Source organism: Thalassophryne amazonica, chromosome 7 (genome assembly GCF_902500255.1).
Source record: "Thalassophryne amazonica chromosome 7, fThaAma1.1, whole genome shotgun sequence".
In the NCBI taxonomy this organism is placed as follows: domain Eukaryota; kingdom Metazoa; phylum Chordata; class Actinopteri; order Batrachoidiformes; family Batrachoididae; genus Thalassophryne; species Thalassophryne amazonica.
In genome coordinates, this window is record NC_047109.1 from 96,790,716 (window position 1) to 96,815,133 (window position 24,418).

General features: G+C 40.5%; 1 protein-coding gene across 2 annotated transcripts; it reads right to left on the reverse strand.

The window, feature by feature from the left end:
• Nucleotides 1-138: 138 nt before the first annotated feature.
• On the reverse strand, nucleotides 139-16,685 carry kdf1a (keratinocyte differentiation factor 1a). 2 transcript variants are annotated; one of them, XM_034175162.1, is made up of 4 exons: nucleotides 16,306-16,685; nucleotides 15,009-16,051; nucleotides 9,051-9,125; nucleotides 139-846 (listed from the first exon to the last, which is right to left on the reverse strand). In XM_034175162.1, the coding sequence occupies exons 2-4, from the start codon at nucleotides 16,030-16,032 to the stop codon at nucleotides 761-763; spliced, it is 1,185 nt and encodes a 394-aa protein (XP_034031053.1). In that variant the 5' UTR covers nucleotides 16,033-16,051; nucleotides 16,306-16,685; the 3' UTR covers nucleotides 139-760. The 2 variants fall into 2 exon arrangements, with proteins under 2 accessions (XP_034031053.1, XP_034031054.1); XM_034175163.1 differs by lacking the exon at nucleotides 16,306-16,685 and having other exon boundaries at nucleotides 15,009-16,165.
• Nucleotides 16,686-24,418: the final 7,733 nt, after the last annotated feature.

Here is a 24,418-nt window from a genome sequence, read left to right on the forward strand (position 1 = left end):
CGTGCAGACAGTCAGTTACACATCAAATGAGGCACTTATCCTGAGACGTGGCTGCTGTCATATTTTCTACAGATGTGAGTGAAAATTACTCAAAATAAATTACAGTTCCTTAATGAATCCACATCGAGTTTTCATTTTGTCAAAAACAGGTCATACCATTTAATAACAACAACAATAATAATAATAAAAAAAACCTGTGACTAAATATCACAGATGGTTTAGCAATTCAGAAAATAGACTGAAAAATATGTGCATAAAAATATGGCTTAACAGCTGGAGCTTCACGCTTCATGGCAAAAGAAGCACAAACATATATGGCAGGAGGGAGGAACACACCCCCACCTCCCAAAAAAGAAGAAAACCAAAACCACACACACAAACACACACATCTTCCACAGACAGGAATGAGGACGGTTATGTTGTGTCATCTTGTGTGCCAACCGATGGAGTGTATTTCATGTCCCAACACAACTTCACACGCAGCACACAAATACTTAAGACTTGCATTGTTGATTACCTTTTGTCAAGACGAAACAAATGTTTGTGGGCTACATGCTGTAAAAATAAGCATCCGAATTAAAATAACACTCGATAATAGCAGGACCACGGAAAAAGAGGCCTACCAAGGCCCAACTGAAAGGTGGTCCGCTCAGTAACAGCAAAAAAAGGTAACAGAAGGTACTGTAAATTTGTCCATCTAGCTGGCTACAAATCTAGTCAATAACTCTTTTCTTTCTTTTTTTTTTAAACCTGCTGTCCATCAGAGAAGCAGAGGAGCACCTGAAGAGTCCGTTTCAGTGTCATGATGATAGGGCGAGTAGGCTGTGGCCATACTGGAGGAGTACTCTGCAAGAAAAGAAAAAAAAGAAAAAAAAGAAGCCACATTTAAATGCACAGAAATGATAAGAAACAAAAACAACAACAAGTAGACATCAAGTTCACAAAATGAGATTCTCGTCCTCTGCCACACTAGTTGTTTGCAGGGGTGGAACGATATGCTAGCTCCACAATAAGATACACTGACCACAATTTGATACACAACTACATAATTTTTCACACTAATTACCGTATTTTCTGAAGTAAACGTAACATTTTTTTAAATTAATTTGGGAGGTCCTGCAACTTATACCAAAAAAAAAAAACAAAAAAAAAACATGCATTAGGTAATAATAACAATAACTATTTATATAGGGCTTCCTTTGGGAAGCCCTATATAAATAGTGAAACAAAATCAACTCCAATAATAAAATAAAAAATGCCAATAAGAAGTACACTGCAACAATGCACAAAATTTCCAAATTAAAGAGCTGATAATACAGGAAAAGGTGCGACATACTTTGGAAAATACAGTAAGCAAAAAAGTAATCCTTGGTGAACTTTTAACTTTCAACAAATACACTTTGAAGTATAAATTGTATAAATATAAAACTGTCATCTTGATGTTATTGCGTTTCGATTTGTATACTTCATAAATAATTTATGATTCTTCTGCAAAATATCATGATTTCTTGCATGTTGTAAACTTTTCATTAGAGCCTGACTGATATGGAATTTTTGGGGGCCAATATGATTCAGATATTAGGAAGTAAAAACAAATTGCGATTATATACGCACGCATGCACGCGCGCACAGCATTCACAGTGCTTTTTCCACATTTTGTTGTGACAGCCTTATTCCAAAATGGTGTAAACTCATTTTCCCGCTCAAAATTGTACTCACAACACCCCATAATGACAACATGGAAAAAGCTTTTGGAAATTTTTGCTAATTTATTAAAAATATAAACCTAATAAATCACGTGTACATAAGTATTCACTCTGTTGAAGCATCTTTGGCAGCAATTGCAGCATCAAGTCTTCTTGAAAATAATGCATCTATCTTTGGGCAGTTTTGTCCATTCCTCTTCACAGCACCTCTCAAGCTCCATCAGGTTGGATTGGGAGCGTCGGTGCACAGCCATTTTCAGATCTCTACAGAGATATTCAATCGGATTCAGGTCTGGGCTCTGGCTGGACCACTCAAGGATATTCACAGCGTTGTCCTGAAGCCACTCCTTTGATATCTTGGCTGCGTGCTTAGGGTCAATGTCCTGCTGACCAATGAACCGTCGCCCCAGTCTGAGGTCAAGAGCGCTCTGGAGCAGTTTTTTATCCAGGATGTGTCTGTACATTGCTGCATTCACCTTTCCCTCACTCCTGACTACTCTCCCTGTTCCTGCTGTCACTGAAAAACATCCCCACAGCATGATGCTGCCACCACCATGCTTCACTGTAGGGATGGTGCCTGGTTTCCTTCAAATATGACACCTGGCATTCACACCAAAGAATTCAATCTTTGTCTCATCAGACCTGAGAATTTTGTTTCTCATCGTCTGAGAGTCCTTCAGGTGCCTTTTGGCAAACTCCAGGTGGGCTGTCATGTGCCTTTTACTAAGGAGTGGCTTCCATCTGGCCACTCTACCATACAGGCCTGATTGGTGGGTTACTGCAGACCTGGTTGTCCTTCTGGAAGGTTCCCCTCTTTCCACAGAGGAATGCTGTATAGCTCTGACAGAGTGACCATCAGGTTCTTGGTCACTTCGCTGACTAAGGCCCTTCTCCCCCACTCGCTCAGTTTAGAAAGGCACCCAACTCTAGGAAGAGTCCTCACAGATCCCAACTTCTTCCATTTACAGATGATGAGGCCACTGTGCCCACTGGGGCCTTAAAAGCAGGAGAAATGTTTCTGTACCCTTCCCCAGATTTGTGTCTCAAGACAATCCTGTCTTGAAGGTCTACAGACAATTCCTTTGACCTGATGCTTGGTTTGTGCTCTGACATGCACTGTCAGCTGTGGGACCTTATATGTAGACAGGTGTGTGTGCGCCTTTCCAAATCATGTCTAATCAACTGTAATTGACCTCAGGTGGACTCAAATTAAGCGGTCGAATCATCAAGGATGATCAGTGAAAACAGGATGCACCTGAGCTCAACTTGGAGCTTCATGGCAAAGGCTGTGAATACTTATGTACATATGATTTCTTAGTTTTTTAATAAATTTGCAAAAAATCAAAAAAAAAAAAAAAAGAAAAAAGAACTTTTTTCACATTGTCATTATGGGGTATTGTGTGTAAAATTTTGAGAGGGAAAAATAAATTTCATGCATTTTGGAATAAGGCTGTAACATAAAATGTGGAAAAAGTGAAGCGCTGTGAATACTTTTCAGGCGTACTGTATGCACAAAGTGTGAAGAGTAATACTTAGTACTGACACTTCCCCAGAACGACTGCACTAATTCAGACATATGCAACAGGACACGCGGCCCTGTTAACACAGGCCCTTTTCAAGAACAGAACAACAAAAAAAACTGCTGCATGGTAATCCATCTGCAACCCAAGCTTCGCACTAAAATGACACAATAAACCGGGTGACATGACGTGGGGTATAGTTAATGTGACTTGATCCACAATCCTGGCAGGGGGTGTATCGTGACCTCTGAGCTCGAGGGGAAACGCGGTGGCATGATTGGTGGGTGTACAGCAGAGAACCAAGAGAGAAGGCCAACTATAAGCAAGGGACTGTAACATACAGAAAAAAAAAAATGGGGGGGGGAGTGGAGGAAGCAGAGCTTTCACTGTTAAGGCGGCATGTACAGGAAAGCAGAGAGGAGGTGAGAAAGTGCCTGCAGCAGCAGAGGGGACAATGAATGGTGGAGAATGAACCCACTCAGATCTGAATCACCTAGGGATTAATTAAACATCAATGTCCGAGGCACACAAAGACTACAACGTGCTGAAAGCAGTAAATCGACAGATTTACTGATCAGTTCATCTTTTTTTTTTTTAAACAGTAAAAGAATGATATTTATCAGAAAATCATAACGGCCAAAATCAGAACTGCTCCTGCTTCATATGTGAAAACTCACTTCTAAAATGACTGTATACCAAATTCCTTTTAAATGTCAACAAACACATTTTAAACTGCTTAAACCGTGACACGACACTGAGTGGTTTTATACAACCACTAAAACTAAACACAAAATCAACTTTTAACTTTATTTATAGAGCAAATTTTATGACCAGAGAAATTCAAGTGCTTTCCAATAAACAACGCTGAAAAAGCAGTCAAAAAACAGCAGTGGGTCTATTATTCATTTATGTATACAGTGCCCTCTAAAAGTATTGGAACACTTGGTATATCACACATTTTAATTTGTTTTTGCCATTTCAAATACAAGAAATACAAAAATCTAAATTTATTTTCATTAATTCAAACCGAAAACAAATCTCTACAACTTGATATCATTTAATTAAAAATATAAAAGCCAAGATGATGGTTGCATAAGTAATGGAACGCTTTGGTATAATACCCGTAAATAATCAGTTTTATTACCAGTTTTCTTGGGTTTTCTCCTATATACGAGGTCTATTAGATAAGAAACCGACACTTATTATTTTTTTTAACTATATGGATTTGAATGACGTGCGATTACACCAATCATGCTTGAACCCTCGTGCGCATGCGTGAGTTTTTTCACGCGTGTCGGTGACGTCATTTCCCTGTGGGCAGGCCTTGAGTGAGATGTGGTCCTGCCCTCTCAGCTGAATTCCTTTGTTTCACACGCTGCTCCAGACGGCGTGCGTTGCTTTATCAAATTTTTTTCTGTACCTGTGAGGAATATCTGAGTGGACACTATTCGAGAAATTAAGATGGTTTTCTGTGAAAAGTTTAACGGCTGATGAGAGATTACGAGGTGTTTGTCGCTGTAAGGACTTCCCACGGAGCGGGACGTCGTGCAGCACTTCCAGGCGCCGTCGTCGGCATGTTTCGACCTGAAAACATCCTAATTTAAGGCTTAATTCACCCAGGACGTCGTGAGAGAACAGAGAAGATTCAGAAGAGGCCGGCATGAGGACTTTATGCGGACATTCCACTGTTTAAGGACATTTTTTAATGAAAGACATGTGCGCAAATTCGCCGAGTCGTTTCCGTGACGACTCGGCGAATCTGTGTGCGCCGCGACAGGAAAAACACCTCTGTGTTGAAAACCATTTGTAAAATTCAGGCGGCTTTTGATGGCTTTCAACAAGTGAGTAACTGAGAAATTGTTTAACAGCTTGGGCATGTTCCAACTTGCCCGTTAAGGTTTCCAACAGAGGTGTTTTTCCTGTCGCGACCCCCCGCAGTCGGGTCCGGCCCGACATGCGACTCTGCCCGCACGTTCTTTCATTACAAAATGTCTGTTAACAATGGAATGTCCGAATAAACTCCTCATGCCAACTTCTTCTGAAAGTTCTCTGTTCTCTGACGACTTCCTGGGTCAACAGAGCCTGAAATGTGGAAGTTTTCAACTTGAAACGGCGAGACGCTGCCGCCTCGAAGCGCAGATCGGCGTCAGGCACCGTCGGCCGTCCTTACGGCGACACTACCAGACCAAAATCTCTCATCAGCTGTTAAAATTTTTACCGAAAACCAGCTGAATTTATCGAATGGTGTCCACTCAGTTGTGCCTTACAGTTTTGAAAAAATTTTGATCAAACAAAGCAGCAGTCTCTGAGCCATTCCTAAACAATGAAAAAAATCGACGAGAGGGTGGGCCACTCCTCACTCAAAGACTGCCCACAGGCGAATGACGTAACCGATAGGCGTGAAAAAACTCTCGCATGCCCACGAGGGTTCAAGCATGTCTGATGTAATCACACGTGATTCAAATCCATATGTTTTTTGAAAAAAATAATAAGGTCGGATACTTTTCTAATAGACCTCGTGTATATATATATATATATATATATATATATATAAAAATCCTGTCAAATCCTGAATACCCACTACAATGTCTGGCATTTTTTGCACAAGTACTTTCCTCTGTTACATTTAATATGAAAGCTAAATTATGAATGAATATCAGAGTTTAACTAACTCATTCATGTCATGCAGTTGGCACTTATACAATCTTATTGTGTTTGATATATTTATTTAATTTAGATTTGTGATTAACAATCATAAAAATGTTTATAAAGGAACTTGAGGGTTGGGAGGAGTAGTTTGATGGTATTAATCCCCTATTGCTCCCAGTGTGTAGTGAGTGCCATGTATGGCAGCACCCTGACATCGAGGTGAATGTGAGACATAATTGTAAAGCGCTTTGAGCGTCTGATGCAGATGGAAAAGCGCTATGTAAATGCAGTCCATTTATTAAACAAAAATGTGGAAGAGTGCCCTTTATACAAACTGTATATGAAAAATACATAAATATGATTTTTAAAATCAGTACCTATGCTTGTATTTTATGGAATAAATTTAAGGTGACTAAATTACATATTACGCATGTGAAATTAAAATTCTTCACCAAGAATATACTGAGTTGATTTGGGTTTAATGCTCATTTAAACATGCTTAAAATAACTTTACACCACATATTAATAAGGACAAGAACTGATGTGAATTTATTGATAACAATGCCATTACAGATTCTGATTATCAGTCTGATTCTTTGCAGATTCTGATCAATTTTCTGTGTGGCAAAAAATACAGTAGATCTACACAGGTTTTTGGCATCATTGCAGCCATTTTCCTTGTTACTAGATACATAGCTTGGTGTCATGACATCACGTTTGACATCATGACACATGAGGTTTTGCAGCACCGAACTGTCACAAAAACAGGGAAGGACTGATAATATGATTATAACATCTGAGGCATACAGTTTCAATGAACTGGAAAATTTGGAACCAGTTTTTGATTTCCATCCATAGATATTAACACCTAACCACTGTTAAACAGCTCAAATCCAATGGTTGAAATGCAGATTGAAAATAAACTTAATCTGGATTTTGGACAGTTAATATCCAAACTCTTTGGGTTCTGGGACACTGATTTATCTGGCTTTTAATAATTAGTATAATACATAATTTGTTGTTGCAGCTGCAAATATAATTAAGGTAAACTACAAAGCAGCCTTATGCTACAGTCACCTTATCTCCAAAGGAGGGTGACAAGCAGTTGGATTTGTCGCCTGATGGGCGTCCCCGGGGCATGCACGCTGACATCTGCAAAAGAGGTCTCAATAGCAACTGCAGATGTTTTATCTGATTACAAAAATAGCATTTCTAGATTTAGAGGTATTCATTTCTTGCTAACCTTTACAAAATATATGAGAAACATGTTAGATTTATACAGAAATAAGGTGTTTCTTAGAGTTTTCTGAAATCTCTGTTTATTTTGTTTGAGCGAGCAGCCAGCTGATGTCACGTTGCCTTTTTTTTTTTCTTTTAACTGACTGGCAGTCATTGTGTTGCATCCCTCAGTATTTGCATAAAATAGAGTTCTGGTCTATTCTGGCCACGCCTAGCTGGCAGCAAAGTGTATCTTGCTGCTGCTGAACGGCCACTCTGATTGAAAGTGAAGGGCATATTTTGCCTCTGTCGGTTGTAGGTAATGTGACCATACCTTTACTGGTGGATGCTGACTAACTTTAGATCTGATTTTACCCACATGTTGAAGTATTTATGTATAAGACAAGAAAAACCTAAGAAATGCATTATTGTGACTGTGCAGTAGTAATCATGGATGCTTAGGAGAAAAAAAAAAAAGACAGCAATGTGATTCATCTATAATATTAAAGACAGCAAAAGTTACCTCAAATGCTATAGGCGTTTGGAAAGCTAAGGGGGGGTCCAGAAAATTCTGAGAATACAAGTGCCCTGTGGTGCATTCTTTGGACTAAATTTGGACCTGAAACAGCTGTTAAATTTCTCTTGTGATCTCATGCAGTATGGCACAACATGTGGCTTTTGAATGCATGTTGTGCCATCCTGTAGGAGCATGTACAGAATATAACAACAACAGTTTACAAATATAGCTAAATGTTCATGAAAACTTTAGTTTGTTTGTGATTGGGCTCAAAGAGGCAATTAAAAATCATAACTCAACTAAAATGTTATAAATAACTTCATAACTGTTTTCAGACTAGGTAAAGAGATATATCATAATATCATACCATAATACTGAAGCCACTCGAGTACTATTATTCATTCAATAATGCACAACAATAAAATGTTAAATTTGTTTAAATTATCCATCTCAGTCTGAGCCCAAACACCTTTAAGAATCTGAACCTGAATTTATTTATTTTTTGATTTTATACAGAAATGTATTTATTGATTGACATACCTTAACATACCTTATAGTAAAAAAGCCACATATTCTTGTGTAAATTCCTGTAAATCCACTCAAAGCCACCGTGTCTTTTTCCCATGAAAAACGTCTACATTAATAAAAACTCATTTACACTCGTGTAAATTCATGTAAATCCATTCAAAGTCAGTCTTTTTCCCAGTGAAAGAAAGTCTAGATAAATGAAAAAAGTCACAATCTTTTCTAAAATCCTGTTTGAACAGCATAATGTTTATTTTCCAGAGAGAAAAAAAATTCTTACCGTGTTTCCTGAGGGCACAGTTCACTTTTCCCGTTTCTTTTATCTTTCAGGTGTGTTGATGAAGCCAGCGACGATTCCACGGATTCTTGTCCTTATCAGACTTTTTCAAACAATCTTTCTCGCCATCTTCTCTCTGTCCGACGTCGGTCCGTGACAGAGACATGCTGCACAAGTCTTCTTTTAAAAACTTTAGCGCTCTAAAGGTTTGCGATGTCCACATGCTACCTTTAGCTTAAGCTACGTGCAGGAGACACACAGCGTCGCCGCAGCAACCAACCAGTCTCACTTTACGACAACTGTCGCAACAGCCAGGCTTTTTTTTCCCTCCGAGGATACTGATTTCTATCAGTGTCCGCGGACTGCCGCGGTCTTATAAAACATGCACAGTGTTGTTAAAAAAAAAAAAAAAACAACACTTTGCGATAGACATTTTAAAAACTCTGACAATCATGATTACACAGTAAAACACTAACACCTCCCTCCCCATGATGAAATCCGAGGAATTTCACGGATCCACAGATTTTTCACAGCCCTGCATTTCTTTGAGACGGCAAGAATTTACAAAAATACGGAAAACTGTCCAAAGACAGTGAATAAGCATCCCTGAGTAATGGAAAATTCACACATATACTTACTTCTCGTACTGTAGAGTCTCATTTTCCTCGCCAGCTCATCTGATGGTGTCTGCTCCGACACTTTGACCTCTGGCACTGCAGCAGGGGACAAAAACAAAACAAAAAAGTCAAGACTGGGAGCATGCAGTGGTGCCATGTTTCATTGCCACATCCACCACACTATGAAATTGCCTGGGTCCTGGATGGCAACCACCTCAGAAAGGCAACCAGTCCATTCTCACCTCTCGTACCTAACCATCTATTTGCTGCAGTGAGAAGACGTGGCCTTCTCCTGCCACTGGGTTCCTCAACACTGAGGCACCTACATGCTGGATCACACAGCAAAACACTCCACATGGCCAAAATAATGAAGTTGACGCTCTTTCACAATGGACGTGATACTCGCCCTGTGCTCATATCATGTTTACTTACATACAGTGTCTTTTTTCCAACTGCTTAAAGTGAGAACAGTGCATGCAGCCAAACCCAGAAGTGCCACACCCAGCATATTTTAACAGAGCCCTTCACTTTTTTGTGCAGCCAATTAGAGTGCTTCAAGTTGAAAAATCATAACTTTTCAGAAAGGCACTGTGATATCACTGCAGTGCCTTTTCAGGCAACCAATCACTCACTCACTCACTCATCTTCAACCGCTTACTCTAATTAAGGGTCATGGGGGCTGGAGTCTATCCCAGTAGTCACAGGGTGTGAGACAGGGTACATCCTGGACAGGACGCCAGTCTGTCGCAGGGCCACATATACAAACCCAATTCCAATGAAGTTGGGACGTTGTGTAAAATGTAAATAAAAACAGAATACGATTCGCAAATCCTCTTCAACCTATATTCAATGGAATACACCACAAAGACAAGATATTTAATGTTCAAACTGATAAACTTTATTGTTTTTGTGCAAATATTTGCTCATTTTGAAATGGATGCCTGCAACACGTTTAAAAAAAAAGCTGGGACAGTGGTATGTTTACCACTGTGTTACATCACCTTTCCTTCTAACAACACTCAATAAGCATTTGGGAACTGAGGACACTAATTGTTGAAGCTTTATAGATAGAATTCTTTCCCATTCTTGCTTGATGAATGACTTCAGCTGTTCAACAGTCCGGGGTCTCAGTTGTCATATTTTGAGCTTCATAATGCGCCACACATTTTCAATGGGCGACAGGTCTGGTCTGCAGGCAGGCCAGTCTAGTACCAACACTCTTTTACTATGACGCCATGCTGTTGTAACACGTGCAGAATGTGGCTTGGCATCAGTGTTGTATAGTAACGAAGTAAAAATAATTCACTACTGTACTTAAGTACGTTTTGGGAGACTTTGTACTTTACTTGAGTTTGTTTTTTTTAATTCAGCTTACTTTCACTTTTACTTCACTACATTTCCAACCTTAATTGCATACTTCTACTCCGATACATTTTCTATGCGCCATGCCGTTACTCCTTACACACACACACACACACAAAAAAAAAAAAAAACACACACACGAAAAAAGTCGTGTTTTCACCCAGAGACACCACTGATTTACTAGTGACTGTAACGAAGTCAGGCCGATTTGTGATGAGGCATGTCCGGTAGGCTTTTTAGCAGTTGCCCACTTGTGGGGTGTTTGTCAGGAAAATGATCATTTCTCTGCATTGATTACAGACCTGCAGTGGGTCTGTAATCAACTTTACTGCAGCACGGCTTTGCTTTGAACCTTGAACCAATCGAAGCAATGATTCACAAGTCGAAGCAGTGCTTTGCTCTACGATTCATGGATTTTATTTCGCTTTATCCTAATTTTTTCCCGCTAAAACCCTGAAGGGCATATGTCTGTGAGTAATATTTCATATTTTTATGGTAAACCGACCTGTTATGGTCTGAAACAGTTGATAGATGTATTTTATAACTTAAAAATGGGACCGATGCTAATGCGTTAGCATGTCTATGGCGTTTTAAATGTTAAAGTTTGCATTAAGCTGTTCGCATCAGCACGTTTGTGTTGATTTGTTTTCTGTATAATTAATGGCTCAGCGTTCATTGTCATAAAAGAGTCAAATTGTAATTTTTTAAATGTATTTTTATTCATATATAATAGCAACAAAATAATAGTCTACATAATAGACAATAATAGTCAATAATAATAGACTAATAACGTCACAATATAATTTTAGAGAAAGACAAAAAGAACCTAATGAAACAAAACACAACAGAAAAGATAAAACCATGTGACAATGAAAATAAATAAACATATAGAAATAAAATGTTTCCTGTGAACACCTAGTGAGTAGCCTACTCTCGTTTATGCTGCGTTTACACATAACGACGACAAGTCACGAATGCCACGAAGTACACATTCTTGGCCGCTGATCACAAATGTGATTATTTGGGGCAGAGGCATCAGGTGTCCTCAGGAACTGCTGCAACCTGTTACCACACGTTACAATTAATGGCATGTGTTGCTGGAGAATTATCAGGAAACATTACACACGGTCAAGAATAGTGTTCCGCGTTGTTGCACGCTATTGCGCGTAACAGCATATTGTTAAGTTCTGTCACGTTGTGAACAAGGTGAATTGTCTCCACACACACCCATATTCATCCAACTGAATTCAGATCGCTCCAGTTTTTCAGAAGAACTTTGTGACTGCATGCATAGTTGGGCTCTGTGCCATGCAGTGGCGCAGAGAGGAGGAGGAGACGGATAGAGCCAGATGTGTGGCTTCATGCGGCTCTCGTCTCGCGCATTTTCCCAAACATCAGGCACATGCAGCAGGTGGAACACCTACAGGAGCACGCTGAAGAGCACTGAAATTAGACTTTTAGCTGACTTGGTGTCAGCAATCAAATTGAATGCGGTGCAGCAGGGTTTAATTGTGTGCACGCTTCTTCCTCTGCCGGACTGGAGGAGTTGCAGAGATGTCTGGCTGCACGTGAGTCTCCTCTCGCTCCTCTGGTTCCTCTGGCTCAGACTCGTTCTCCCGCTCATTGGCTACAACAGCAGGTGGAACACCTGCAGAAGGGTCCAGAGGAGCTTCAGCAGGAACTGTGGAACGACACTTGGAGCCGAGTTTAATTGTGCGCACCTGACAGAAAACTGATTTGTCATGGCGCGCAGTAAAATGTGACGCCACGTTACAAGTCGTGTCAAAACTTGACAGTTTCTGTGTCACTTCGTAATAACGCGTAACAATTTGTGCTCCACGAACCATCACAGGAACCACTACGAACGTTGTCACTTTCTATTAAGGATAAATACTCATGAAGACGGATCAATACGCTCAGTTGCGACCTCCACGACGCGAGACGAAATTAGGGTGGTGTGTGACATTCGTGGAAGATTTTTTGACAGGCAAAAACATGCTCCACGAATATCAAGAATATCACACACCAACACGCACTATTAAGAAACCTATTCAGACGCGTTAAGTCACATTAAGAATGTCAGGAATGTGTCTCGAATGACAGAAAAATGACATTCGTAACGTGTCTTGGTTATGTGTAAACGCACCTTTAGGTTTTGAAACCTTGTTTCTGAAGTGTTTTTGTGTGATGTGCACAATTTTTTCAGTATTTTGACTAATACTACCAGTCATTTACAAGCCTAGATAAACTTTTTTTTTTTATAAATCAGTCCGTTTTTGATTATTAACATTTACTTGTACTTTTACTTTCAATACTTGAGTACATTTAGTTGTACATTACTTGTCATACTTAAGTACAATAAATACTAGATACTTTAAGACTTTTACTTGAGTAGCATTTCAATCAGTGACTTGAACTTCTACCAAAGTAATTTTTTAACGGGTATTTGTACTTTTACTTAAGTGTGATTTTCCAGTACTTTATACAACACTGCTTGGCACTGTCTTGCTGAAATAAGCAGCATGTGTTGCTCCAAAACCTGGATGTACCTTTCAGCATTGATGGTGCCATCACAGATGTGTAAGTTGCCCATGCCATGGGCACTAACACACCCCCATACCATCACAGATGCTGGCATTTGAACTTTGCCCTGGTAACAGTCTGGATGGTCTTTTTCTGGAGGACACGGCATCCATGATGTCCAAAAAAAAATTTGAAATGTGGACTCATCAGACCACAGCACACTTTTACACTTTGCGCCTGTCCATTTCAAATGAGCTCTGGCCCAGAGAAGGTGGCGGCGTTTCTGGATATTGTTGATGTATGGCTTTCGCTTTGCATGGTAGAGTTTTAACTTGCACTCGATGTAGCGACAAACTGTGTTAACTGACGATGGTTTTCTGAAGTGTTCCTGAGTCCACGCGGTAAGATCCTTTACACAATGATGTCGGTTTTTAATGCAGTGCCGTGTAAGGGATTGAAGGTCACGGGCATTCAACGTTGGTTTTCGGCCTTGCCGCTTACGTGTAGAAAGTTCTCCAGAGTCTCTGAATTTTCTGATTATATTATGGACTGTAGATGATGGAATCCCTAAATTCCTTGCAATTGAACGTTGAGAAATATTGTTCTTAAACTACTGGACTATTTTTTCACACAGTTGTTCACAAAGTGGTGATCCTCACCCCATCTTTGCTTGTGGAGGACTGAGACTTTTGGGGATGCTCCTTTTATACCCAAACATGACACTCACAATTAGTGTCCTCAGTTCCCAAACGCTTATTGACTGCTGTTAAAAGGTGATGTAACACAGTGGTAAACATACCACTGTCCCAGCTTTTTTGAAATGTGTTGCAGGCATCCATTTCAAAATGAGCACATATTTGCACAAAAACAAAATTTATCAGTTTGAACATTAAATATCTTGTCTTTGTCGTGTATTCAATTGAATATAGGTTGAAGAGGATTTGGAAATCATTGTATTGTGTTTTTATTACACAATGTCCCAACTTCATTGGAATTGGGGTTGTAGACAAACAAACACATTCACACCCACACAGACAATTTAAAGTTTCCAATCCACTTAACCTGCATGTCTTTGGTTATGGGAGGAAGCCGGAGCACCCAGAGGGAACCCACGCAAACACTGGGAGAACATGCAAACTCCACACAGAAAGGCCACAGGTGGGAATCGAACCCATGACTTTCTTGCTGTGAGGCAACAGTGCTAACCACTAATCCACCGTGCTGCCACAACCAATCACAAGGAGTAAAATGTGTTACTCTCAAGGAAGGAGCCAACTTTGTTTTTGTGATTTCTGTCTGCAATCAGCCGACATTGCATAAAATCTATCAATATGACGAGTGTATACTAACAAGGCCTTATTCTCCCCTAATCAACAGCTTGTTTGATACAAAGTCATTCTAGCAGTACCCACGAACCTAGAACTTTGTTACCGGGAGACCTCGTAACAAAGACACCAAGTTGGTGTCTTAGGTCACCCATAATAATAAAAAACAAAGAAAAAAGAAGCTTCTTGGAGAAGCTTTAATAGACTTTACACTTGAGAAAATCTACTTATTTATGTTTATTGTGCCATATACCTGCATCCGCTTGCCTGAGATTAACAGCGTTTTCATGCCTGTAATACACCGGGTGTATCTGAGCCCAAAAATGAAAAAAAAAAATCTGACAAAACAGCGTCCCAGTCGAAACAATGAATAATTAAGAAAGGCCATGGATGCCTTTATGGTAACCGTGACAATGTTGGTAGGTTATTATTACGGTACTGACGTGACAGCCTAACCTTAATAGCCCAAGTAACCCAAATCAAACCCGTTTCCCAAATGACAGGCAGGGACGCTTATCACTACACTAACAAGGAGCTAGCAATACACACTGAGTGACAGAACATGAATTACAGATAGCCCCAAGATTTTAGCTCCAGCTGCCGTAACTGTAACCACTTTGATTAAGAAGAAATCACTGGTGGTATATTTGGTATGTTGCAGGTGGCAATTGAAAAAGACATCAGGCATTAAAAACGTCGTTAGAGGAGCAACTATTACTCCTAATTTGTTGGGGGAAAAAAATTAGTATGGTATGAAGTCAGATCTTACCGTCACTACTCATATAGTTCATGGTGTCGTTCCCGCTGTCCGGAGGGAGTGTCCCGTCACTCCTACCATTAGGGCGCTGTCCTGAGGACTTGTTCCTCTTACCCTTTCGTGTACTGATGCGGATGACCCCATGCACCAGCTTGCACTCTGCCTCCTGCTCCTCCAGGTTATAGTCCTGAGCGATGCTGTAGATGAGCTCACTGATCTCATTGGTCTTGCGGGAGAACGAGGAGTCAGAGGTGCACTTGGCCAGCTGGTCAATCTGATGCCAGGCGTAGAGCTCCAGCAGCTTTTTGGTGATAAGAGAGTCAATATCTGTGCCTGTGTCACTCAGATCATCTAAATCAAAGTCCTCCCGGGAGTACAGGCTAGCGTTGCTGTCCGGCCGTTGGTTGTCCCCCTTACCAGGCACACGGGGCCGTTTGGGGGCAGAGATCGGATACTTTACCGTCTTACCTGCGATGCGCACATCCGGATAGCGGAAGCTGTCATTCATGGGCAGCTTAGAGGCTTTGGTGGATTTGCTGGTCTCTAAAGGGGTGATGAAGGCAGGGGTAGTCCCTGCCATGCCATTAGGAGGGTGGGGCTCAGCACCTGTTTTAGGAGAGTGGTCTGTGGAGCTCTCGTTTAAAGGCAGACACGGCTCCTTGCTGCCATAAAACCCACAGGTCAGCACGCAGCAGATTAGGGCCTTACATCCACTCCAGCCCATCGAGGCACACGAGCCGCAGGCACGTCCGCTCATGGGCGCATTGTCCGCAGACCCAGGAATGAACCCTATCGTCTCTGACCGCCGCCCGGTGCCATTTCGTGGCTGACTTCTGCGACTGTACCGGTCAGGATAGCGAGAGTGGTCAGCATGGTGATTCTGAGCATGCTCCCCATGAGGATCCCTGCAGCAGTCGCGGTCACCTGCGCTCTCTCTGGACATGGTCCGAGCCTGTCTGTACTTGTCTGCTCTGGAGCTGGAGCTGTGATGTTTGTGGTGGCGGGTCTGCTGGGCCCCTGTGCTGTGGCCAGGCATGGCTCAAAGTGCCCGCAACCTGATGTGATGGAGACAAACAGTAACAATAACCTCTGAGGTATTAGCACACAGACCTGCACAGTTACACCGTGTGTACACTTTAAGATGTCCAACAGTAAACTGAGAAACTAGACTGAGAATAGTTTTGCACTTTTGGTCGCACCCAGCTTGTTTATCCTCCAGCAGCTGTACACAAAAACACTCCAACACACAGTTCAGTCAACATTTAACTCCTTTTCAAAAAATAAATAAGTCTTAATGAGTGAAACGTACCGCATAAGAGAAACCAGTTTTGGTTGTTTTATCCGGGATAACTTGATCAGCCAGGAAACCGCGGAAGTCTCAGGAGCGCAAACTTTCGTCTGTTAGCGCCACAAAGGAGGATTCGGGCGCACGCAGCTGAAGAACTAATTACTTATTTCCACCCGACGTCGAACCCTGCAAATGTCCAACGCGTCGCTTCTCCATAAACTTAAAAAAAAAAATACAAAAAACAAAAGCCTCGACTCATCCGTGTCGCATCCGATCTCTTAATGACTGGCTGCTTATTACCTGCGGCTACAGCTAATCCCAGATCCGACTCCCACCCACAGGTGAGCGGTGACGTCACAGGACGCCGAGACAAAAGCGCAGAAGAAGACGCGGAGGTAAACATTCTCGTTTAGTTCAGGATTAATTTTTTTTTTAACCAGTTTTAAATGGCATTTTTACAGTTTTAGTGTCTTTTTTTAATACTCTTATTGTCCGTGTTAGTTTGTGACTATTTATTAGGGGTTCGTGCCTATTAGAAACCCTTTTGTTTTCGCTGGGATTTTAGGGGTCCAAGCCCGACGGGGCTGTTCCCAGTCCCAGCAAGGCTGGGAACCACACGCACATCCAAGATGTATAAAAAGGTGTGCTGGATTAAGAAACCCGATCAAAACCAGAACATTTTTTTTCTGGTTTTGATCAGCATTTATGATTATTATTATTATTATTAGGGCGATCCAAGCTAAAGTAGGGCTGGGGACAGCGGCTGCAAACAGAACTGGCACAAAACCCTGTAACGAACTCAGATACAAAAAAATAAATAAAAAGGGGCGTGGCCTATTGGCTATTTTAACGTGGGCGTGGCTTACACCATTCAACTTCACTCACTCAGTCACTTAAGTTGGTTCCACTCCTCCAGCCAAGGCAAAGGAGTGGGTATCGGGTTATTTGGTCACGTGACTTTAGTCAGGATTCTGACATTTTGCTGATTGGCTGAGACACGCCACTCTCTGATTGGCTGCAGCCTTTGTTTACAACGTAGCACTGGTACCACAGTCTCTGGAGAAGTGGAACCAACTTACATTTTCGGCGGTTACGCCACAGCCAATCACAGAGCGTGGCATGATAGCCAATAGCGGCCGACGTATCAGATGGACCAATCACAGCCATGTTTTCAAAAACACGCTACCAGAGACTGTGGTACCAGTGCTATCAGTCACTCATTTTCAACTGGTTACTCCATTTTTTTTTAATTATTTAATTTAAAAATTGAATTACGGCTTAGTCCAAAAGGTCATGTGGGGCTGTAGCCTAACCCAGCAGTCACAGGATGTGAAGTGGGGGTACACCCTGGACAGGACGCCAGTCTGTCACAGGGCCACATATAGACAAACAAGCACATTCACACCCGCACACACACCTACAGACAATTTAAAATTTCCAGTCCACCTAACCTGCATGTCTTTGGATGTGGGAGGAAGCCGGAACACCTAGAGGGAACCCACACAAACACGGGGAGAACATGCAGACTCCACACAGAAAGGCCACAGTTGGGAATTGAACCCATGACCTTCTTGGTGTGAGACAACAGTAACCACTAAGTCACCGTGCTGCCACCATTCAACCTATCAAGCTAAAATTTTTAGGGATCTTGGATTTTTAGGGATCAACAAATCTGACAATTTTCCCTACAGGTGGCGCTAAAATAAAGAAAAATACATTTTTGACCAAAACTCCAACACCGTACATTGTTCAATCAACATCCATACATCGACAGATTCTTTGCGGTGTGATAAAGCTTGTGATATAGACCACACCTATTTCAGTATTGCAAAATATGTAAAACCTTAAAAATCGACCTCATCCCACGCCATCACTTCTATTGATACCACTATTTGCAAGTGCTATCTAGGGAGGAATAGAGCTTAAGTTATTAAAAGGAGCATGATAGTTCAAAAGATGCAGAACAAATCTTTGCAACAGTAACTTATATAAATCAAATCAAATCAATTTTATTTATATAGTGCCAAATCACAACAAACAGTTGCCCCAAGGCGCTGGGGCAACTGTAAACTGTTAGAAACTAGAAACTTGCCACAAGGATAAAGAAGAACAACAAACGCTGTGTAACAAATTTGGTAAACAAATGGCAGTAGGGCACCGCAGTCTCATTTGAACCCTGTGTGATATCACGGGATTGGCTCACAGTGGAGAGAAGAGGAGGCAGATGAAAGACATGTTAGCCTACACAGCTAGCCAGAGTAGCTCCGTTCTCTCACCTGTAAAACTGCCTTGACTTGTTTGTGGTCCAGGTCATAAACAAACCGCAAGACATGTCCACTTTCCCACCGCATCATCACTTTTTCTTTCATTTTCACTTTGTTTGCATGTAATTTCCCCTAAACCCATTGAAAATGCTGTTTTTTCCCCCCCCCAGAAGTAGAGAAATTACATCATTTAGTGATTACGTAAAGTGGGCATGCCTCATTATGCAAATTATACTCAAAACTACCTCCCCCCTCAAAATAATAAAAAAAAAAATCACCAAAAATCATGTTTGTCCTACAGAGCTGCAACATTTTTGACATATCCAGTGAATAAAGACCAAACTTTCATACACTGATACCTATTGTCTGTTTTGAAGTTTGTCACGCTATATTTTTTTTAAATATGAAAAATCATATTAAAATTAATGTTGTTCCATAGATTATATCAAATACCACCAAACTTGACAAAAACATTCTCTTAAATGTATATGACCTCTGTAATTTCTTTTTACATTTAGTCCAACTTTTCCAAAATAAGACTAATAGTATGAAAGGGGTGCGTCCCACACCATACAACTTATCAAGCTGAAATTTTTATGGTTGATAAAGATCTGTTCTGTACAGTATACCAATTACATTTATTCACCTGCAGGTGGCACTATTTTGGTCTGTAACACTGCAAAAATCAGTCAACATTCCAACAGTTAATGAAAATTCATACATTACCACAATATTTTAAGGGTTATGAATGTTCTACAATAGACTCTGCCCATTTCTACGTCTTATTTTTTTTTTTTATGAAAAATTGAAACATATTTCAAACTTATATTTTTTTCAACCTCTGCTTTGGTCATGAGTCTCATCTGCACCACAATCTGCACATACATTCAATGGACACTCACGTGTTCATGTTATTAAGATCATTAAGTCCAATAAACAAGAAAACTGGATCAATAACACAGACAAAATTAACAAAAACCTGTCTGCCAAATTTCATATAGTAGTCGGTCGTGCCCCAAGTGTGTGTGTGTGTGTATACAACCCCAATTCCAATGAAGTAGGGACATTGTGTAAAATGTAAATAAAAACAGAATACAATGATTTGCAAATCCTCTTCAACCTATATTTAATTGAACACACCACAAAGACAAGATATTTAATGTTCAAACTGAAACTTTATTGTTTTTGTGCAAATATTTGCTCATTTTGAAATGGATGCCTGCAACACATTTCAAAAAAGCTGGGACAGTGGTATGTTTACCACTGAGTTACATCACCTTCTAACAACACTCAATAAGCATGTGTGAAGGATCTTACCGCAGGGGCTCAGGAACACTTCATAAAACCATTGTCAGTTAACACAGTTCGTCACTACATCTACAAGTGCAAGTTAAAACTCTACCATGCAAAGCGAAAGCCATACATCAACAACAGAAACACCGCTGCCTTCTCTGGGCCCGAGCTCATTTGAAATGGACAGACACAAAGTGGAAAAGTGTTAGGGGTGCCGGAAAAAATCGATTCACGTCCGAATCGCGATTCTTATTTATTACGATTCTGAATCGATCCAAAATGTCCAAGAATCGATTTTTAAAAATCATTTTTTTAAACATTTTCTTACTTACTCGCTGCGTGTGCTGTTTGTCAGGTAACGGCTTCCATACTACAGCATCCCCACGAGGGGAGGGTCTGGCGTGCTTCAAACATTCGTGAGCTGTAGCTTAGCATGGCGGACAAAGAGCTAATTCAGCCAGCACCGTCTTTGCTGAAGGCAAATGTTTGAACGCATTTTGGATTTTATTATTTGCTGCGTAAGAAGGAGCTTGACATGACTTATGCAGTGTGCAAAATCTGCAAAATGAAAGTCAAGTACTTCGGAAACACTTCAACTCCGCAAACCCACATGCTACGCTATGACCTGGAGCTAAAATGAGCGGAGCAGCGGTATCTGCCGATGACTGACCAGCGCTTCGCTAAACTGCCAGCCAACTCTGAACGAGCAAAGCAGATGAGTAAATTTACATCTAGAATCACTTGATTAACCTTGTAAAGCTGCATTTTCTTAAACATAAACATTTTTTAAGTAATATAACTATTTCTCAGAGCTGTTTGGATCGAAAATCAATTCTGAATCGAATCGTCACCCCAAGAATCGGAATCGAACTGAATTGTGAGTTGTTGTACGATTCACATCGCTAAAAAGTGTGCTGTGGTCTGATGATTCCACGCTTAAAATTGTTTTTGGAAATCATGGACGTTGTGTCCTCCAGACAAAAAGGGAAAAGACCATCCAGATTGTTACCAGTGCAAAGTTCAAGAGCCATCATCTGTGATGGTATGGGGGTGTGTTAGTGCCTGTGGCATGGGCTACTCACATCTGTGATGGCGCCATCAATGCTGAAAGTACCATCCAGGTTTTGGAGCAACACATGCTGCCATCCAAGCAACGTCTTTTTCAGGGATGTCCCTGTTTATTTCAGCAAGACAATGCCAAGCCACATTCTGCACGTTACAACAGCATGGCTTCGTAGTAAAAGAGTGGTGGTACTAGACTGGCCTGACTGCAGTCCAGACCTGTCACCCATTGAAAATGTGTGGTGCATTATGAAGCGCAAAATACGACAACGGAGACCCCGGACTGTTGAACAACTGAAGTCGTACATCAAGCAAGAATGGGAAAGAATTCCACCTATAAAGCTTCAACAATTAGTGTCCTCAGTTTCCAAACACTTATTGAGTGTTGTTAGAAGGAAAGGTGATGTAACACAGTGGTAAACATACCACTGTCCCAGCTTTTTTTTAAATGTGTTGCAGGCATCCATTTCAAAATGAGCAAATATTTTCACAAAAACAATAAAGTTTCAGTTTGAACATTAAATATCTTGTCTTTGTGGTGTATTCAACTGAATATAGGTTGAAGGGGATTTGCAAATCATTGTATTCTGTTTTTATTTACATTTTACACAACATCCCAACTTAATTTGAATTGGGGTTGTATTTGCACTGAAAGGCTTGCACCTTACCTTTCGTTGTACTTGTTACAATGACAATAAAGAATGTGTATCTGTGTACTAGTTGCATTGTGAGGGAACATCACGTACAACATTACGATCACGTGTTGCATTTACTTGCGTATGATCCAGTATGCAGGTGACTCTGCTGAGGATTCCAGCAGCTGGAAAAGGTCAACTGGAGGAACACTTATTGCCTGGCTGCAGCAGATAGATGAGCACAGACTTCCGTGAAATGAGGTTGGATTAGTTGTCTGCCCGAGTGGTTGTAAATCAGGATCCAGGCCGGTTCTGTAGCGTAGTGGATGCAGGAATGCACAGCTGCAGTACCTGCTCCAAGACCTGACCTGACCTGAAATACTGGAAATGAAATGACCCAATAGCTGCACTATACAATCTGCTTTTCACAAAACAACAAATAATGCAATCAACTGATAAAGGTTCCCACTAATCATAAATAGATTAACTACTTATTTATTCTTGCAAATGTTTGCCCACTCATCCGTCTGACTTCTGCAACTAGATGTGTAGCCCCAGTACAGACATTAAATTAATATGTAAATTTGAGGGTGATTGTCTCTACTGTAAAGAAAAGTTGTTAGTCTACTTGTCTACAGAGGGTGAGTAGGGTGTTGGTTTTGATGGCTGTGAAGTATCCTTAATCCTCTTGTGGTGTAATGAAAAGACTGAATGATCAAAGACAGACCTCACCCTGATTTAAAAAAAAAAAGGCTTTTCCAGTGAGATAGGGCATTTTTCCAAGATGCTGATGAAATCTTTTAGCCACACATTTCCTATGGTAGACAATCAATAAGTTCAGAGTTGCTCAGATTTGGAGACATTTGCAAACATCCAGTGATGTTAATCCCCAATGCAAAGCTGCAGGACTGTCTAGCTTTGGCAGATCGTTCCAACTGTCTCTTAAAGATATTTGGCTACTGTCTATTAAAGATATTTCCTCATAAATTCTTCAAAAAGTATCTCTTCTTCAGTATTTGGGGTGTTAGTTTAAAAATGTGTTCTTGTTACAAATGACCTGTTTTAAAAGTTGTCCTATGCAAAATAATCCCATTAACACCAAGACAAAGCAGCACTCTGTGAGCCAAAATAAATTGTGTTATCCACAATAATCATTTTTACTAATCCTGTTACATGTAAAACAGCAACATTAGAGTGTGTATTTTTTCATATTTTATTGCACACAAAAATACGTAGCTTTTCCTTTTTCAAAAGACAGAGTCAGAGTGGTAACATAGAGGTACAGGCAGAATAACAGACATGTTATCATTATGGCCCTCGGGACAAAGGTAATTAAAAAAGGCATTTTACTGGTTACTCTGACATGGAACACAATAACTGGTGGAAAGCTGCATTTGCGACAACTGAAGAAGCCTTGTCATTTGTGCAGATGTTACGGCTCAGAGGCACTCAGAGTCGCACGGCTGCATCACCAGCAGGTGCGTTTCCCAAACAGTATCATTCATTCTGCCCCGTTTTTGCCTCTGTGGAAACACTTAATCACCCACTCTTTGAACAGAAACTTTTCATCTGAAGAAAAATGTCCATGCAGCACGGTCACTGTGGTGCCAATGTAATCCCAGTAGAAATAGCAGTAAAAATTAAATCAGTTAACATTTTATTTGGAACTTTACCACTTAATATGCACATTTTGTGTCATACAGCAGTTCTAATATTAATACCTTTAAATGTTACATGCAGACTTTACTGTGATTTCTACAGATTTCCATAATTATACAGATACCTACTTAATAAATACAGCTTTTTTCCAACTGATGCATTAATAATCTTGAGAGCTACACTATAAATCTACTTTGCTGCAAATTACATTTTGTGAGATCAATATATAATTTTCCTTGAAGTGAGTCTCCGTATAGTTTCACTTTTCAAGCATCTAAATATTTTATAGCAAAAACAAAGAAACCACAACTGACACAAATGTAGACATGAGACATTTTGAACTAGTACATATGTTTATTGTACCTGTGGGTTGTACTTTATAAAACTGCTTTTATGTGCACAAAATACACACAGTATTAAACATAAAGAGCCATGCAAGCCATAATTCATTTTTGTACTCTCACATACTCTATATATTCTTTCTCATGCATACATGCATTCACTCTCATATAGTGCGTATATTCTTTCTGATGCATACATGCATTCACTCTCACATACAGTGCATATATTCTTTCTCACATGTACAGGCATTCACTCTCACATACAGTGCATATATTCTTTCTCACATGTACAGGCATTCACTCTCACATACAGTGCATATATTCTTTCTCACGTGTACATACACTCACTCTCATACAGTACGTATTCTTTCTCACGTGTACATGCATTCACTGTCACATACAGTGCATATATTCTTTCTCACGTGTACATACACTCACTCTCATACAGTACGTATTCTTTCTCACGTGTACATGCATTCACTGTCACATACAGTGCATATATTCTTTCTCACGTGTACATACACTCACTCTCATACAGTACGTATTCTTTCTCACGTGTACATGCATTCACTGTCACATACAGTGCGTATATTTTCTCATGCGTACATGCACTCACTCTCATACAGTACGTATTCTTTCTCACGTGTACATGCATTCACTGTCACATACAGTGCGTATAGTCTCTCTCACGCGTACATGCACTCACTCTCACATACAGTGCGTACAGTCTCTCTCACGCGTACATGCATTCACTCTCACATACAGTGCGTACAGTCTCTCTCACACGTACATGCATTCACTCTCACATACAGTGCGTATATTCTTTCTCACGCGTACATGCATTCACTCTCATACAGTGTGTATATTCTTTCTCACGCGT

Excerpts from the sequence above, each read along its gene's own strand:
- kdf1a (XM_034175162.1), bottom strand. The coding sequence starts at position 16,032 with ATGCCTGGCCACAGCACAGGGGCCCAGCAGACCCGCCACCACAAACAT. Across the intron at positions 9,126-15,008 it reads GAACTATATGAGTAGTGACG|TGCCAGAGGTCAAAGTGTCG; the intron begins GTAAGATCTGAC and ends CCCCTGCTGCAG. Across the intron at positions 847-9,050 it reads GAGACTCTACAGTACGAGAA|AGTACTCCTCCAGTATGGCC; the intron begins GTAAGTATATGT and ends CTTTTCTTGCAG.